At 45.4% G+C, this 16,375-nt stretch overlaps 1 protein-coding gene across 1 annotated transcript; it reads left to right on the top strand.

The window, feature by feature from the left end:
- Positions 1-9,358: 9,358 nt before the first annotated feature.
- Positions 9,359-15,889, top strand: dbnla (drebrin-like a). The gene is made up of 15 exons (XM_035535383.1): positions 9,359-9,435; positions 10,746-10,801; positions 11,077-11,189; positions 13,026-13,100; positions 13,224-13,370; positions 13,484-13,561; positions 13,653-13,804; positions 13,970-14,024; positions 14,306-14,374; positions 14,460-14,568; positions 14,812-14,949; positions 15,110-15,172; positions 15,303-15,382; positions 15,529-15,616; positions 15,708-15,889. The coding sequence occupies exons 1-15, from the start codon at positions 9,359-9,361 to the stop codon at positions 15,842-15,844; spliced, it is 1,437 nt and encodes a 478-aa protein (XP_035391276.1). The 3' UTR covers positions 15,845-15,889.
- Positions 15,890-16,375: the final 486 nt, after the last annotated feature.

The following is a 16,375-nucleotide window of genomic DNA, read 5'->3' as shown; positions in this document are numbered from 1 at the left end:
GCACAGTGCTGATTTTGTAATTCCTAAAACCTAACACAGTGTTGATTTTGGAATGCCTAACCCCAATGTTAAGTGTGTTAGCATTGCCACTGCTACTGCTATAACTTTGAAGGACGTCTGTTGAGAAATATTTTACAGCTGTTTGTAGCAGTGTTTGAGTAGGACACTGAGGCAGTGTGAAGCCAAATTGTTCTCCTGAGGCTGAAAGCTATTGCTTGGAATATTCCAGATCTTGGTAGTGGACCCAGACCTTTATACCTTCTGTACATGACATGAGAAATATGAAGTTGTGGTGCTAGTTCTAGTTGTGGTTCTAGTTCTATTTGTGGTCCTGGTTTGTTCTGATCAAAAGAAAACAGACAGGGAATAAACAATATGGCTGTACTGTATGTGCAGGGTGTATCAAAGCAAGGCAAGTGATTATTGCACTACCAGATTAATAAACCCCGTCCAGCACTGGTGCCTGTAAATAAGTATAATCCCATCTCTTTCACTTTCACACTTGCAAACCAAAAGCAGAATAAACAGCTCTGGTTTTCAGTCACAACCCACAATTTACATCTTTTTATGAGATCAAAGGAAAATGTTACAGTTATGCTACATTCTCTCCATAAAAGCCTCTAATGATGCTATTGGATATTAAAGTACAGTCAGATGATCCAATATTGCAAAACAAATGACTGTTTGGGTTTTACTATGAATAATCTAGAGGGAAAGAGGAACAGAGCTGCCGTGAGGTGATCTGAAACAGCTCTCCCTGGGTCATCAAGGGGAAAGGTCATCTGCTTCCTCTTTTGCTGGAGTTCAGCATGTTTTCATCAGCCAGCACACTGAAGCACAGCAACATTCAGTAGCTCACGCTCCAGTGATGTCTCACGCTCCAGTGATGTCGCATGTGTTTTTGAATAACTGGGGAACACGGTGTAATATAAAGAGAACATCCAGAAAAAAGCAAAGCCATTTTCTTGACGGCTGTTTGATTGTTTCCTGTGTTAATCAGCATGATTGTTGCTTCTCCATCTCCAACATAATGTAAACAAATAAACAACAAGAGTGAAGATTCAAACATCTAGTGCTTCAACTACCAGTCAATTATCATCCCACAGTCTAAATTTAATGTAGAACCAAATGGAAGACATTCCAGTGCACAGATGTACACATGTGTATTGCATCCATGTATCAAACATTAAGTCAGAATCTGCTTTCACTTTGTGTCATACAGGCTGTAGATGATGATTAGGAATGGAAACTCTATCATGGGCTCAGTGCTGTAACTTTACATTAGGATTCTTTAACACAGCACACGGAAGGAGACACTGGAAGGAAAGATGGCTGCCAGTACCACCTGTTTGCCTTCGGGGATGGTGGTGAACATGGTGGGCTGGCAAATAGTTCTGGATCACAAGGAGATGAGAAATGAAAGTGAAACTGCACTTCTGGGACATTTCATCTGTCTCTATCTGACTCTAATACCATGCAAACCTGTTACTTCCTCTGCCTGTCTACTGTCTGCTTAGAAACTTCCTGTTGGCTGTCCGGTAATTAACCCACAATGAATCCAGATTCCTTAATTTCATGAAAACAATTACATTGTTTTCATACACACATAGTCCTGTTCAGCAGCTCCTGTCATGTGATGATTATTTCTGTAAGTGCACCACAAACACAACTGGTGTTTACTGTCTGTGCATCATTTGGGTCACATTTATACCATGTAGTCCACCTGGCAGATCAGACAGTGCGAGAGAGTGGGAGAGTCTCAAGAACGCATACACACTGTGGGATGCAGATTTATGTATGTATAAACCAGAATGTAGATTATATTATAAACCAGAATGTAGATTAGTTTATAAACCAGAATGTAGATTAGATTATAAACCAGAATGTAGATTCGATTATAAACCAGAATGTAGATTTGATTCCAGTAAAGTTGCCTTATGACAACATCTGTTGTATAAAACACTGCAGAAAAAAGGTGTTTTGGCCTCCATGAGTGGGATTAGCGCTGATGGCCAGGGCCCCCCACCCGAGAGCCAGGGCCCTGTCCACCCCCATAGGGCCCTGTTCCCATCCCACAAGAGCCAGGGCCCTGACCCCCCAACCCCAGCTGGGTCCTGCAGACTTGTTCCAAACTGTAATTAACACAGTAGAAGTTTCAACCACATTTGGCAACTGCGCGTTTTACAAAGGCTGTAAATAATGAACCACAGTTTCAGATGCACAAGATGTTAGAAGCCAAAGTTCTACAAGACGCAAAAACGCAGATACGTCGACTAAGCGATTTAATATTCGTCATGTGTAGTTTCACATTTTTAGATTTTATGGGTTGCGGTTTGTGGAAGTTGTGTGTATGTGTATGTGAGGGTGTGTGGTTAAAGACAGTAATGCCTAGAAGAAGAAGAAGCAAAAAAGTCCAGAACTGCTGCTTAAATAAGGTGAGTATTGTTCAAAAAGACCTGATCTGAGCCACCAACCCCAAAAGCATCATGTAACAAATGTTACACGCACTCATATTTAAAATGATCTTAACGCATGATATATGTATCAGTGCAGAGATTACAGTATATCACACAGTGTACCTCCGGTGTGCCTGAATCAGATAAGTCAGGTGAATCAGATGAATTAGATGAATCAGGTGAACAATCAGATGAATCAGATGAATTGGTCCTCTAAGGCTCTTTTTGTCCCTGTAGTGGAGCCCCATGTTGGAGAGTCACTCCTCAGCTCCTGGGGCATCACACGGCTGCTCTGCGTGGGCTGAGTTCCAGTGGTGGACAGGAATGCAGCTGGCAGAAACCTGAGCCCCTCTGCTTATCTCCTCTGGCATCTCTACCACTTCCTCTGGCTGCACTGGGCTGGAAGAATTCAACCTTTGTTTGTGCTCGTATGAACATGGCATCTCCAGGGACAGACACCCTCGTTAAATGCTCTCAAACTGATGCTATGTTATGGTTCTGGTCTGATTTAACTTCTCACTTAAATATTCACAGGAGTATTCGCCCTCCTTCCTGAGGGTGAGCGTGTTTCCAGACTGTCGGGTCAGACCGCCATGGGTTCCTTCCAAAACTACACACACATGATGTATGTTAATCTGTGTAAAGTGAGAACAATAAAGAGACTGTGTGGTACAAAATCAATACTGTGCTAGGTGTTAGGCATTACAAAATCAACACTGTGCTAGGTGTTAGGCATTACAAAATCAATACTGTGCTCGGTGTTAGGCATTACAAAATCAATACTGTGCTAGGTGTTAGGCATTACAAAATCAATACTGTGCTAGGTGTTAGGCATTACAAAATCAACACTGAGCTAGGTGTTAGGCATTACAAAATCAACACTGCTAGGTGTTAGGCATTACAAAATCAATACTGTGCTAGATGTTAGGCATTACGAAATCAACACTGTGCTAGGTGTTAGGCATTACAAAATCAATACTGTGCTAGGTGTTAAGCATTACAAAATCAACACTGTGCTAGGTGTTAGGCATTACAAAATTAATACTGTGCTAGGTGTAAGGCATTACAAAATCAATACTGTGCTAGGTGTTAGGCATTACAAAATCAATACTGTGCTAGGTGTTAGGCATTACAAAATCAACACAGTGCTAGGTTATTAGGCATTACAAAATCAACACTGTGCTAGGTGTTAGGCATTACAAAATCAACACTGCTAGGTTTTAGGCATTACAAAAGCAATACTGTGCTAGGTGTTAGGCATTATGAAATCAACACTGTGCTAGGTGTTAGGCATTACAAAATTAATACTTTGCTAGGTGTAAGGCATTACAAAATCAATACTGTGCTAGGTGTTAGGCATTACAAAATCAATACTGTGCTAGGTGTTAGGCATTACAAAATTAATACTGTGCTAGGTGTAAGGCATTACAAAATCAATACTGTGCTAGGTGTTAGGCATTACAAAATTAATACTGTGCTATGTGTTAAGCATTACAAAATCAATACTGTGCTAGGTGTTAGGCATTACAAAATTAATACTGTGCTAGCTGTTAGGCATTACAAAATCAACACAGTGCTAGGTGTTAGGCATTACAAAATCAACACTGAGCTAGGTGTTAGGCATTACAAAATCAACACTGCTAGGTGTTAGGCATTACAAAATCAATACTGTGCTAGATGTTAGGCATTACGAAATCAACACTGTGCTAGGTGTTAGGCATTACAAAATCAACACTGTGCTAGGTGTTAGGCATTACAAAATCAATACTGTGCTAGGTGTTAAGCATTACAAAATCAACACTGTGCTAGGTGTTAGGCATTACAAAATTAATACTGTGCTAGCTGTTAGGCATTACAAAATCAACACAGTGCTAGGTGTTAGGCATTACAAAATCAACACTGTGCTAGGTGTTAGGCATTACAAAATCAACACTGCTAGGTGTTAGGCATTACAAAATCAATACTGTGCTAGGTGTTAGGCATTACGAAATCAACACTGTGCTAGGTGTTAGGCATTACAAAATTAATACTGTGCTAGGTGTAAGGCATTACAAAATCAATACTGTGCTAGGTGTTAGGCATTACAAAATCAATACTGTGCTAGGTGTTAGGCATTACAAAATTAATACTGTGCTAGGTGTAAGGCATTACAAAATCAATACTGTGCTAGGTGTTAGGCATTACAAAATTAATACTGTGCTATGTGTTAAGCATTACAAAATCAATACTGTGCTAGGTGTTAGGCATTACAAAATTAATACTGTGCTAGCTGTTAGGCATTACAAAATCAACACTGCTAGGTGTTAGGCATTACAAAATCAACACTGTGCTATGTTTTAGGCATTACAAAATCAACACTGTGCTACGTGTTAGGCATTACAAAATCAATACTGTGCTAGGTGTTAAGCATTACAAAATCAATACTGTGCTAGGTGTTAGGCATTACAAAATTAATACTGTGCTAGGTGTTAAGCATTACAAAATCAATACTGTGCTAGGTGTTAGGCATTACAAAATTAATACTGTGCTAGGTGTTAGGCATTACAAAATTAATACTGTGCTAGGTGTTAGGCATTACAAAATCAATACAGTGTGCGGTCACCAGCAGTCATTGCTACTGTCTGTTATTTTAGCATTTAATCATAAAGGAGTTTATATGTGTCTATATGAGCTCTGAATTCTTCTTATATAATGGAAACACAGGTACAGAGCAGATGTATATCTTTAATTACGGCTGCATTCTGGAGCAGCCAAATGTAGTGTACAAAGGTGAAAAGAACTCTGACGTTTCCTTACAGTGCACTTTGTTATCTGTGTGATACAGCCCGCCAGTGGAGATGAGGTCACAGGTATTAAGGAACTCTTTAATACTGACTGACTCATGTGTCCACATGGCCCATGTGTGGCAGGACGAAACTGTCCTCCTAATAAAGTCACTCCCTCTTTCACACAGCCACTCCCCTTGACATACAGCCCCTCCCTCTTTCACATAGCCCCTCCCTCTTTCACACTCCCTTTTTTTGCAGCTTGGCTGCAGTGAGGACGTATTGTCCACTGTGTCTGTTCTGAATCTCTGAGGTTATGCATCTTAAGATGAAGTGTGTCCAAACTCACATCTGGATTTCTGTATAGAACGCAACAGCAAATTCTGTGAGTCCAAAACCCAAGTCCTGCAGAAAAACATTAATGAACACTGAGAGACCATCACATCTGAACATGGAGTTCGTCCAGGGAAACGTGAGATGGGCCCGTGAGGAATAGTGCAAAACTGTGGAGCAGACGTCAGTTCTCAGAATAGTCCACATCTCTGGGCAGAGAGGACACAACTGCACAGGCCTATTTATAGACAAGACACCAAGCCAGTCAAAGTTATATACAGTAATCCAGGCATTTTACTATTTTACGTTATTCAACTAAAATATTTTACACAAATACACACCTGAGATTAATTGGGTCATAAACACAAAATATGATTTTAAGGCCAAAACAGACTATGACATCATAACACCTGTGTATGACTCAACCTACACAGATGTTAAAGGCTGGGCTGGGTGATGGGTAGCAGACCTGGGTAGGGGTAGGATTAAGGGTAGGAGATCAGGGATGGGGTAGGGGTAGGATTAAGGGTAGGAGATCAGGGGTAGGGGTAGGGGTAGGATTAAGGGTAGGAGATCCTTAGGTTAGTTTTTGTTTTTATTCCATATGATCTCTACTTCCTCATTCAGTAAGTTTGGTCATGTTCTGTGGGATAAGGGCTCACCACGACACTGAGACACCATGTACCAAACCACACACACACACACTTCAAACAGAGTAATGTCATTCATGTGTGTTGTGTGAATGTGAGTTGTGTGAATGTGAGTTGTGTGAGATGTGTGAATGTGAGTTGTGAGAGTTGTGAGTTGTGTGAATGTGAGTTGTGAGAGTTGTGAGTTGTGTGAATGTGAGTTGCGTGAGTTGTGATCTCGTTCTGATGCTCGTTGCCACTGCAGTAATCCGGGTCTCAGTACAGCTGGATCTGCCCCAGCAGATCAGTGCTGTCAAGATGCCACAAAATGGTGTCTGTCTTTAGAGATACACAGTGTTTTGGCAGGTGGCCAGTGTCTGTATGTAGGGACTTCTGGGAGGGAGGGGAGCAGAGTATGTGCGTGTGTGTGTGTGTGTGTGTGTGTGTGTGTGTGTACATGTACATGTATGTGTGTTTCTGCATGTATGTGTGTGTGTCCACAGGGGTGTTAGAGCCTACAGGGGCTGGAGTATGGGGTGCTGTAGTGGGTGGAGCTGATGAGCAGGATGCGGGGTTTGATGAGGGGTGGAGGAGGGGCTGAAGGAAGAGGTGGAGGAGTGGATGAAGCCGGTGGGGTTGCAGATGGAAGTGCATGTGTGTTGGGATTACAGATGTGGAGTGTGGAATGGCTGGAAACAGGAGGATGGAGATTTGTGTGTGTGTATGTATGTGTGTGTGTGTGTGTGTGTGTGTGTGTGCATGGGGAGATCCATATTCTGTTGGGTTGATGAGGGATTAATTTTAGTCATCTATTTAAGTTTTATTTGATCCAATAAGGGAAAAGACAGCATACTTATTGAGCAGTGATCAGTAGGGGCAGACAAACAGGTGTGCTATAGAGTGTGTAGCCAGGGGCCCTCTGTGTGTACACCAGCACCCTCTGTGTGTAGTCAGGGGCCCACTGTGTGTAGTCAGGGGCCCTCTGTGTGTAGCCCAGGGCCCTCTGCGTGTAGCCAGGGGCCCTCCGCGTGTAGCCCAGGGCCCTCTGTGTGTAGTCAGGGGCTGTCTGTGTGTAGTCTGGGGCCCTACACCTCTGCGTGTAGCCCGGGGCCCTCTGCATGTAGCCTGGGGTCCTCTGTGTGTAGTCAGGGGCCCTCTGCATCTAGCCCGGGGCCCTCAGCATGTAGTCAGGGGCCCTCAGCGTGTAGCCAGGGGCCCTCTGTGTGTAGCCTGGGGCCCTCAGCGTGTAGCCCGGGGCCCTCTGTGTGTAGTCAGGGGCCCTCTGTGGGTAGTCAGGGGCCCTCTGTGTGTAGCCCGGGGCCCTCTGTGTGTAGTCAGGGGCCCTCTGTGTGTAGCCCGGGGCCGTCTGTGTGTAGTCAGGGGCCCTCTGTGTAGCCCGGGGCCCTCAGCGTGTAGCCAGGGGCCCTCTGTGTGTAGTCAGGGGCCCTCTGTGTGTAGCCAGGGGCCCTCAGCATGTAGTCAGGAGTCCTCAGCGTGTAGCTGCTCTAGTCCTACCATCTCAGCTGGAGATGAAGACCTTGTCATTCTCTTCCTCCTTTTTCTCCTCTTCGTCTTATAGCGAAGGCGGGAACAGAGGCTGTGCCTGGCTGTGCTTTCCGAGCTGTTTGGATAGTAACAGTCTCTTGTTGTATCGAAGAAATGGAGAAACGTGGCCAGGATTGGAAGACTGTCCACCGACGACAGAAAGTGAAGCTGAAGGAGGTTCCTGTTCCTTTAACATATTCACTGCCACGGAGGCTGACATGTTGGATCACATCTGGTGTTCGTGTGCGACGAGTCTCCTGGTGCTCCACAGAGGACACAAGGAAAACTAATCGCCATCAGATCCACTTCATCCTTCTGCCTACAGTATACACAATATACAATATACTCAGGAATAGGGATCATGGCTCACTGTGTCTCAGGACCATGGATCATGGCTCACTGTGTCTCAGGAACAGAGATCACGGCTCACTGTGTCTCAGGAACAGGGATCATGGCTCACTGTGTCTCAGGAACAGAGATCACGGCTCTCTGTGTCTCAGGAACAGAGATCATGGCTCACTGTGTCTACAGCCCAGACTTCCCTTTGCTCTCTCTCTCTCTCTTTCTTTCTCTCTCTCTCTCTCTCTCTCTCTCTCTCTCTCTCTCTCTCTCTCTCTCTCTCTCTCTCTCTCTCACAGACACACACACACACACAAAAGCTTGCACATGGCACAGTTTCACACATGGTTTTCTCAGAACCTAGTTAAGATACTAAAACACTGTCTGGAAATCACACATGAGAAAAGTGTGTGTATGCGGTCTGTGTGTGTGTGTGTGTGTGTGTGTGTGTGTGTGTGTGTGTGTGTGTGTGTGTGTGTATTGGGGGGAGTCTATTCACCTGAATTTTGTGTAAACCATATGGCAATAGATAAGTAAAGATATGAATGCCCCCACAGCCTATACAACTCCATAGGGTGCGATATTCACGTTTTTAACACAATGTACATTTGCCGTAAGTCAGTTTGAACAATTCCAGGAATGTAACGTTAGAACTCATGAATCATGCTGCGTGTTTCACCTACGACATCCTGCGGCGACAAAAATAATTACATCTACAATTTACACTTCGCCCGAGACTGTGGGCCGTCCTCGTGCCTTTCATCAGAGCTTAATTCCAGTTATTCCGGTTTTTAAAACGGAATGAAATGCGCGAGGCATATTTACACCTCAAAATGTGCAGTTTCATTTCTGCGATAAGTCTTTAAAATGTAGCATGACGGGTCAGACTCGTTTGGCAAGTGTTGCGCTGCCAGGCTTTGGTGAAGGTGTTCTGCTGAATCAGCAGCTGTTGTGATCTGGACCTGCTAGTGTGCTGAGGGCTTTGATGGGCATCTTGATTAATGTAGTCACCGAGCAGTTATCGACGCCACATCCTCACCTAGTTTGATCGTTCCTGTTGTTTTCCTCACACTCGTTTTCTGTTCATGGCCAGCTGAGGTGTCCTTTAAGAAAGGTGGCCTTCCCTGTTTCAGAGTCAGCAAACTCGCCGAGCCTGATCTGTGTCAGTAGTTGTGCCATTGGCCCGATGGTTGACCAGCTGATCTGAGATCCAGAAGCGTCGTGACAGGTCTGTGATTAAATCTACCGCACCTCTCTGGAGATTATATGATCAGGGCTCTTCCGCAGCGTTATGGCAGTAAACCTGAGTAAAAACGGCGCGGCGCTGACAGCTGCGTACGACGAGGTGGTGAAAGGAAGCACAAACTGGTAAGACCCCTGACACCTTTATCACACCTTCATTACACCGCCCGTCCCGCTTCAGTTCCACTTTACTACTGCGTTGGGGAGAAAACTCTACAGATGCATCACTGTTGCCGTTGGAACATCGTACAGGTTTCTACACATGTGCAGTTAGTTCGGCGTAATTAAGACGTTTTTCTATCCCAGACATGAAGCTTCACCTGTGTGTTCTTCCGTTTGGAGCACATCTACCTGACACACACCTGGAGCTCCGCACCTCCACGGAGCGCACAGAATGATTCAGTTATAGAGCCCGTGTGGATGTGTTAAACCTTTTACTAGTAACTGGAGAAAATCTCTATTAAAACCAAGTTTTCAAATAAACTTGAGAATGAATGCGAATTTCACAGACGTAACAATTCCTGACGGTAGAGATGACAGGTGGTCTGTTTAAACGGAGCCTCGCGAGCTGTTCACCTGTTGCGTTAAAATGAGTGTGAATGTCACTTTTAAAGCCGCTGGACCTGCCAGCTCAGCTCGGGGTTTCAGGCGAGGTCCTGGTTCTGGTTTGGTCTGCGCACTGGCATCTGTCCGCAGTACTAATACTGACTTCACGCTACACAAGGTTTTGCCACGATTTTCCGCTCGCTGACAGATTTTCGAGGCTCCAGATCGGAGCAAATCGCCGTTCGTTCGGGGCTCGAAAATGGGTTCTCGTAAAATATCTAGAATGTTAAATATCTGGACCCGTAAGTGAGTCCTGTAGTGACCGTGTGTGTGTGTGTGTGTGTGTGTGTGTGTGTGTGTGTGTGTGTGTGTGAAGAAGACTATAGGTGAGTAACTCTGTAGTAAGAGATGTAGAGCTATGAGATATTCAACACTGATGGTGTTGATGAAGGACCTCTGTCTGAAATGTGCTGTTTCTCTGGAAACACACACACACACACACACACACTTCATATTTTTCATATTTTAATGATTTTAATGCAACAGGCAAATGTGTGTGTGTGTGTGTGTGTGTGTGTGTGTGTGTGTGTGTGTGTGTGTATATATATATATATATATATATATATATATATATATATATATATATATATATATATATATATATATATATAGCCAGAACACTTCAAGATTCCTGGGTTTGTTTTCATCTGGTGCATCCAGTCTCACCAAGTGACATCACCTGTGTACAGGTGCATACAGGTCTGAAAATCTACATGAAGTGGTCCGACGCATGCCATTGGATCTCTGCTTGTATCCACGGCTGAGAGGCATGTCGGGGTGTGTGTCTCTAGTAAACGTCTAAGTCTATTTCTTTGAAACTCTTATCGTAGGGCTTTGTTCACATATGAAGGAAACAGCGATAACATCCGAGTGGCAGCTAAAGGAGGTGAGTGAATGAATCGGGTCTGCTGGGTATAGCTGGGTACTGGTATTTATGGGGTATTACTGGGTGTACTGGATGATACTGGGGTTGGGTTAGCCATTTTAGTTCCATTTTTTAGTTATTTCAAGCATTTGTGTGGATTTGAACACATTTTGAATTAAGTCCTTTACATTGCTTAGCATTTGTTCACTCGTGTGTTGGATGTGTGAAGCTGCACAGAGTTGATAACCCCCTGTGACAGTAGAGCAGGTGACACTGTTTGCAACAATCTTTCTCAGATGGAGGTCTGGAGGAGATGACGCAAGAGCTAAACAATGGCAAAGTGATGTACGCTTTCTGCCGCGTGCAGGAGCCCAGCTCTGGGGTGCCCAAGTTTGTTCTCATCAACTGGGTATGTGTACAGTGGTCCAGTGACTGTGTGAGTGTACAGTAGTCCAGTGTGTGTGTGTGAGTGTACAGTAGTCCTGTGCGTGTGTGAGTGTACAGTGGTCCAGTGACTGTGTGAGTGTACAGTGGTCCAGTGTGTGTGTGTGTGAGTGTACAGTGGTCCAGTGACTGTGTGAGTGTACAGTGGTCCAGTGTGTGTGTGTGAGTGTACAGTGGTCCAGTGTGTGTGTGTGTGAGTGTACAGTGGTCCTGTGCGTGTGTGAGTGTACAGTGGTCCAGTGACTGTGTGAGTGTACAGTGGTCCAGTGTGTGTTTGTGTGTGAGTGTACAGTGGTCCAGTGTGTATGAGTGTACAGTAGTCCAGTGACTGTGTGAGTGTACAGTAGTCCAGTGTGTGTGTGTGAGTGTACAGTAGTCCAGTGTGTGTGTGAGTGTACAGTGGTCCAGTGTCTGTGTGAGTGTACAGTAGTCCAGTGTGTGTGTACGTGTACAGTAGTCCAGTGTGTGTGTGAGTGTACAGTAGTCCAGTGTGTGTGTGTGAGTGTACCGTGGTCCAGTGTGTGTGTGAGTGTACCGTGGTCCAGGGTGTGTGTGAGTGTACAGTAGTCCAGTGACTGTGTGAGTGTACAGTAGTCCAGTGTGTGTGTGTGAGTGTACAGTAGTCCAGTGTGTGTGTACGTGTACAGTAGTCCAGTGTGTGTGTGAGTGTACAGTAGTCCAGTGTGTGTGTGTGAGTGTACCGTGGTCCAGTGTGTGTGTGAGTGTACCGTGGTCCAGTGTGTGTGTGAGTGTACAGTAGTCCAGTGACTGTGTGAGTGTACAGTAGTCCAGTGTGTGTGTGAGTGTACGGTAGTCCAGTGACTGTGTGAGTGTACAGTAGTCCAGTGACTGTGTACGTGTACAGCGGTCCAGTGTGTGTGTGAGTGTACAGTGGTCCAGTGTCTGTGTGAGTGTACAGTAGTCCAGTGTGTGTGTACATGTACAGTAGTCCAGTGTGTGTGTACATGTACAGTAGTCCAGTGACTGTGTGAGTGTACAGTAGTCCAGTGTGTGTGTGAGTGTACAGTAGTCCAGTGACTGTGTGAGTGTACAGTAGTCCAGTGACTGTGTACGTGTACAGCGGTCCAGTGTGTGTGTGAGTGTACAGTGGTCCAGTGTCTGTGTGAGTGTACAGTAGTCCAGTGTGTGTGTACATGTACAGTAGTCCAGTGTGTGTGTACGTGTACAGTAGTCCAGTGACTGTGTGAGTGTACAGTAGTCTAGTGTGTGTGAGTGTACAGTGGTCCAGTGTGTGAGTGAGTGTACAGCGGTCCAGTGTGTGTGAGTGTACAGCGGTCCAGTGACTGCGTGAGTGTACAGCGGTCCAGTGTCTGTGTGAGTGTACAGTGGTCCAGTGACTGTGTACATGTACAGTGGTCCAGTGTCTGTGTGAGTGTACAGTAGTCCAGTGTCTGTGTACGTGTACAGTGGTCCAGTGTCTGTGTTCATGTACAGTGGTCCAGTGTCTTTGTGAGTGTACAGCAGTCCAGTGTCTGTGTTCGTGTACAGTGGTCCAGTGTCTTTGTGAGTGTACAGTGGTCCAGTGTCTGTGTGAGTGTACAGTGGTCCAGTGTGAGAGTAGGTGGATGGAGGAAGTACTGAAAAAACAAACAAACATTAAACCACATCTTCACTTTGCATACGGTGTTGGAGTGAGCCTCAACTCAACAAAAACCTCAGTGTGTTTGTATGGGTGTTTTGAACCTTTTGTGCTGTTTAGCCATGTAGTTCACATTTAGCCGTGTAGTTCACGTTTAGCTGTGTAGTTCACGTGTGCCTCTGTGCTGGTCTTTACGTCTAGACTGGCGAGGGAGTCAAGGTTGTCAGGAAAGGAATGTGTGCCAATCATGTCCAATCGATGTCCAATTTTCTGAGGGTAAGATTTCAATTCTCACTTTGTAAATATAAAAGAAAACAGTAACCCAGTGAAACTCCGATGCACTTTGGGCTGCATGATTGTATTGTGAGGTGTCTTGGATCAGGTTGTGTGTTATTTCAGGGAGCACACGTGACCATCAACGCGCGTTCTGAGGATGATGTGGAACCAGATGTCATCATGGACAGAGTGGCCAAGGCTGCTGGTGTCAACTACAACTTCCACAAGGAGTCCAACCGCTTTAGTGACACAGGACCTTGTGGCTCTGTGGTAAGGGCCATGTGCTTTACACACACACACACACACACACACACACACACACACACAGATCAGCAGGTACGATGCGTATGGTTCTTATTGTAACGTTGGTGTTGTCTCTGTAGGGGTCATTGCACCAGAAGACCAGTGCTATCCAGGAGATTCAAAGCACCAATAAGGACGACTTTTGGGCACAGCTGGAGGTGAGGGAACCCTGCTAGTGAGCGGGTCAGTGCAGGTAGTTGCTAGGATCCGCTTTATTCCACCACCTTTTCTCCCCAACACCCAATTCAGCGGGAGGAGCAGAGCCGGCGCCGGCAGGAGCGCAACAGGGCGGAGCATGAGAGGAAGAGGGAGGAGGAGGAGAGGCAGGCGCAGGATGCCAGAGAAGCAGCTGAGAGAGAACGACGACAGAAGGAGAGAGCCAATCAGATCGACCAGCAGAGGTGACTGACATGAGAACCAGGGACCAATCAACATCCTGGCACACCTGCCTCACACTTGTCTGATTGTTTAGTAATTGCAGACTAGTTCTGTGGCTGTGCAGAAGTGGGTCTTGGTTGTACCAGTCAGCTCTGATCTGACCTGACTGGCTTCTTCTCGTTTCTCAGACTGTATGAGACCAAACAAGAGGCTGCAAGCAGAGAGACAGAGAGTCAGGAAAGGGTAAGAGCAGAGCCCACAACCAATGGATCACATCCAGGTGTCGGGAATCAAGAGTTGATTCCCCACAGTGAAGTTGATTCATTTCTGTTCTGCCTGCCCGGCAGGCATGGGGGACAGTGCTTGTAGAATTGTAGAATTGACATGATTCCTTTGATCCTCAACACTTGGACTGTAGAATCAACACCAGACTCTAATAAACCTGTAACTGAACAGTGCTGCCATTCGCTCCGTAGCGCATACGATCGCAATCTGAACGCCTCCCATGTGTTGATCCACAGAAGCAGGAGCTGCACCAGTCAGACACTCAGAGGGCAGGAATGCGGAGATCCCAGTCTGTCCAGATGGCTCATGTGAGTAGATACCTGTAGGGCTTGTTTAGTGAGCACGGGGGGTCAGAGAGGCCATCCAAGTCATACAAAGGGACCGTGTGTCCAGGAGGCAGCAGCCATCATCTCACAGCGTAAAGTGAATCCCAGAGACGTGTTCAGACAGAGGGAGAGAAGCCTCGACACCAACAGAACGCCAACCACTGGATCTCAACCAGGCAAGAACAGTTCAACTGTCAGTGTGAAAAGAGAACATCTGTACTATCTGTGTAAGAGAGAACAGGTATACTGTCAGTGTGAAAAGAGCTGTACTGTCAGTGCGAAAAGAGAACAGCTGTACTGTCAGTATGAAAAGAGAACAGCTTTACTATCAGTATGAAAAGAGAACAGCTGTATTGTCAGTGTGAAAAGAGAACCACTTACTACCTGTAGAACTAACTGCACTTACTCTGTTTCTCCAGGACGTCTGAAAAGTCAGTTTATCACTCAGCACTCAATCTGCAGTGAGGGACCTACCTGGGAGATATCCCAGCATTCCTCTGCAGCAGAGTCTGTTCCTACTAAACCAGCTCCTACTGAAACTACTCTTGCCAAAGCAGGTACTGTACCCCTGGCTACAGCAGTCCAGTAGTTTCCTCATTTCTACAGCAGGATCTAGGTGAACAGACACATGTCCTTATCAGTACATGAGAACATGGTAGTGTGGGTATGATATTCTCCAGTGTTTAACTAAACTGTATTTCATGTGACCTTTTCCAGAGCCAGATCATGATTATTCATTCACACACCAGCAAGCTGTAGAATCAGATGAGGTGTGGCAAGGTATGTTTAATTACATGATCCGTGATCTGATCAGCATATGGTTTATGATAACAGACATGGACTACTGTATCTGTGCTGTCTAACATCAGTGTTTGCTTCTCCATGTTGTATTTGGAATATGGTGACGAAGACTCTGAGGAAGAAGAGCCTGCAAAGAACATCTACGAGGCAGCCTCTTCAAATCAACATTTCTTTGAAAATTTTAAACCAGTAAGGTCTTCTGACATAACTACATTATAATAAAAACAGGTTTATTATGACGTGGCTACATTATAATAAAAACTTTCATAATAACAGAATCAGAGCGATATTCAGCAGTCTCACTAGGTGGGCTGATGGTACTGATGATGTCACAGGTGGAGGACTACCAGATACCGGTCACTGATGAGGTCGCTGGATCAGAGGAGAACATCTGTGCCAGGGCACTTTATGATTACCAGGCTTGTGAGTGGCCTACAGTCACTTGACAATAAACCCAGTTTTTAATGCATTTTAAAGCTAAAACCTAAAGCTAAAGTGTTTTTTTTCCCCCTAGGTGATGACACAGAGATCACCTTTGACCCAGATGACATCATCAGTGGCATAGAGATGATTGATGATGGCTGGTGGCGAGGCTACGGCCCTGACGGCCATTATGGGATGTTTCCAGCCAATTATGTGGAGTTGCTCTAAACCTGTGCTGTCCTAATCCTCCACGCCTGTCCTAATCCTCCATGCCTGTCCTAATCCTCCACGCCTGTCCTAATCCTCCATGCCTGTCCCAATCCTCCACGCCTGTCCTAACCCTCTCATCTGTCCTAACCCTCCATGCCTGTCCTAATCCTCCATGCCTGTCCTAACCCTCTCACCTGTCCTAACCCTCCATGCCTGTCCTAATCCTCCACGCCTGTCCTAACCCTTTCACCTGTCCTAACCCTCCACGCCTGTCCTAACCCTCTCACCTGTCCTAACCCTCCACGCCTATCCTAACCCTCCACGCCTGTCCTAACCCTCTCACCTGTCCTAATCCTCCACGCCTGTCCTAATCCTCCACGCCTGTCCTAACCCTTTCATCTGTCCTAACCCTCTCATCTGTCCTAACCCTCTCACTTGTTCCAGATTCTGTTACAAGCTCTTTCAGTGTACTTATGAGTCTTGTTAGGGTTAGAATATAATTTTATTTCTGGTCATACAAATATATAAAATAAACCATTTAAATACTGT

Source organism: Electrophorus electricus, chromosome 17, assembly GCF_013358815.1.
Source record: "Electrophorus electricus isolate fEleEle1 chromosome 17, fEleEle1.pri, whole genome shotgun sequence".
Taxonomy (NCBI): Eukaryota; Metazoa; Chordata; class Actinopteri; order Gymnotiformes; family Gymnotidae; genus Electrophorus; species Electrophorus electricus.
This window is presented reverse-complemented; position numbering and strand designations above follow the sequence as displayed.

Bases quoted from the DNA above. Each gene is read 5' to 3' on its own strand.
- dbnla (XM_035535383.1), top strand. From the start codon at position 9,359: ATGGCAGTAAACCTGAGTAAAAACGGCGCGGCGCTGACAGCTGCGTAC. The intron at 10,802-11,076 runs GTGAGTGAATGA...AATCTTTCTCAG, and splicing joins CCGAGTGGCAGCTAAAGGAG to ATGGAGGTCTGGAGGAGATG. The intron at 14,025-14,305 runs GTAAGAGCAGAG...GATCCACAGAAG, and splicing joins AGACAGAGAGTCAGGAAAGG to CAGGAGCTGCACCAGTCAGA.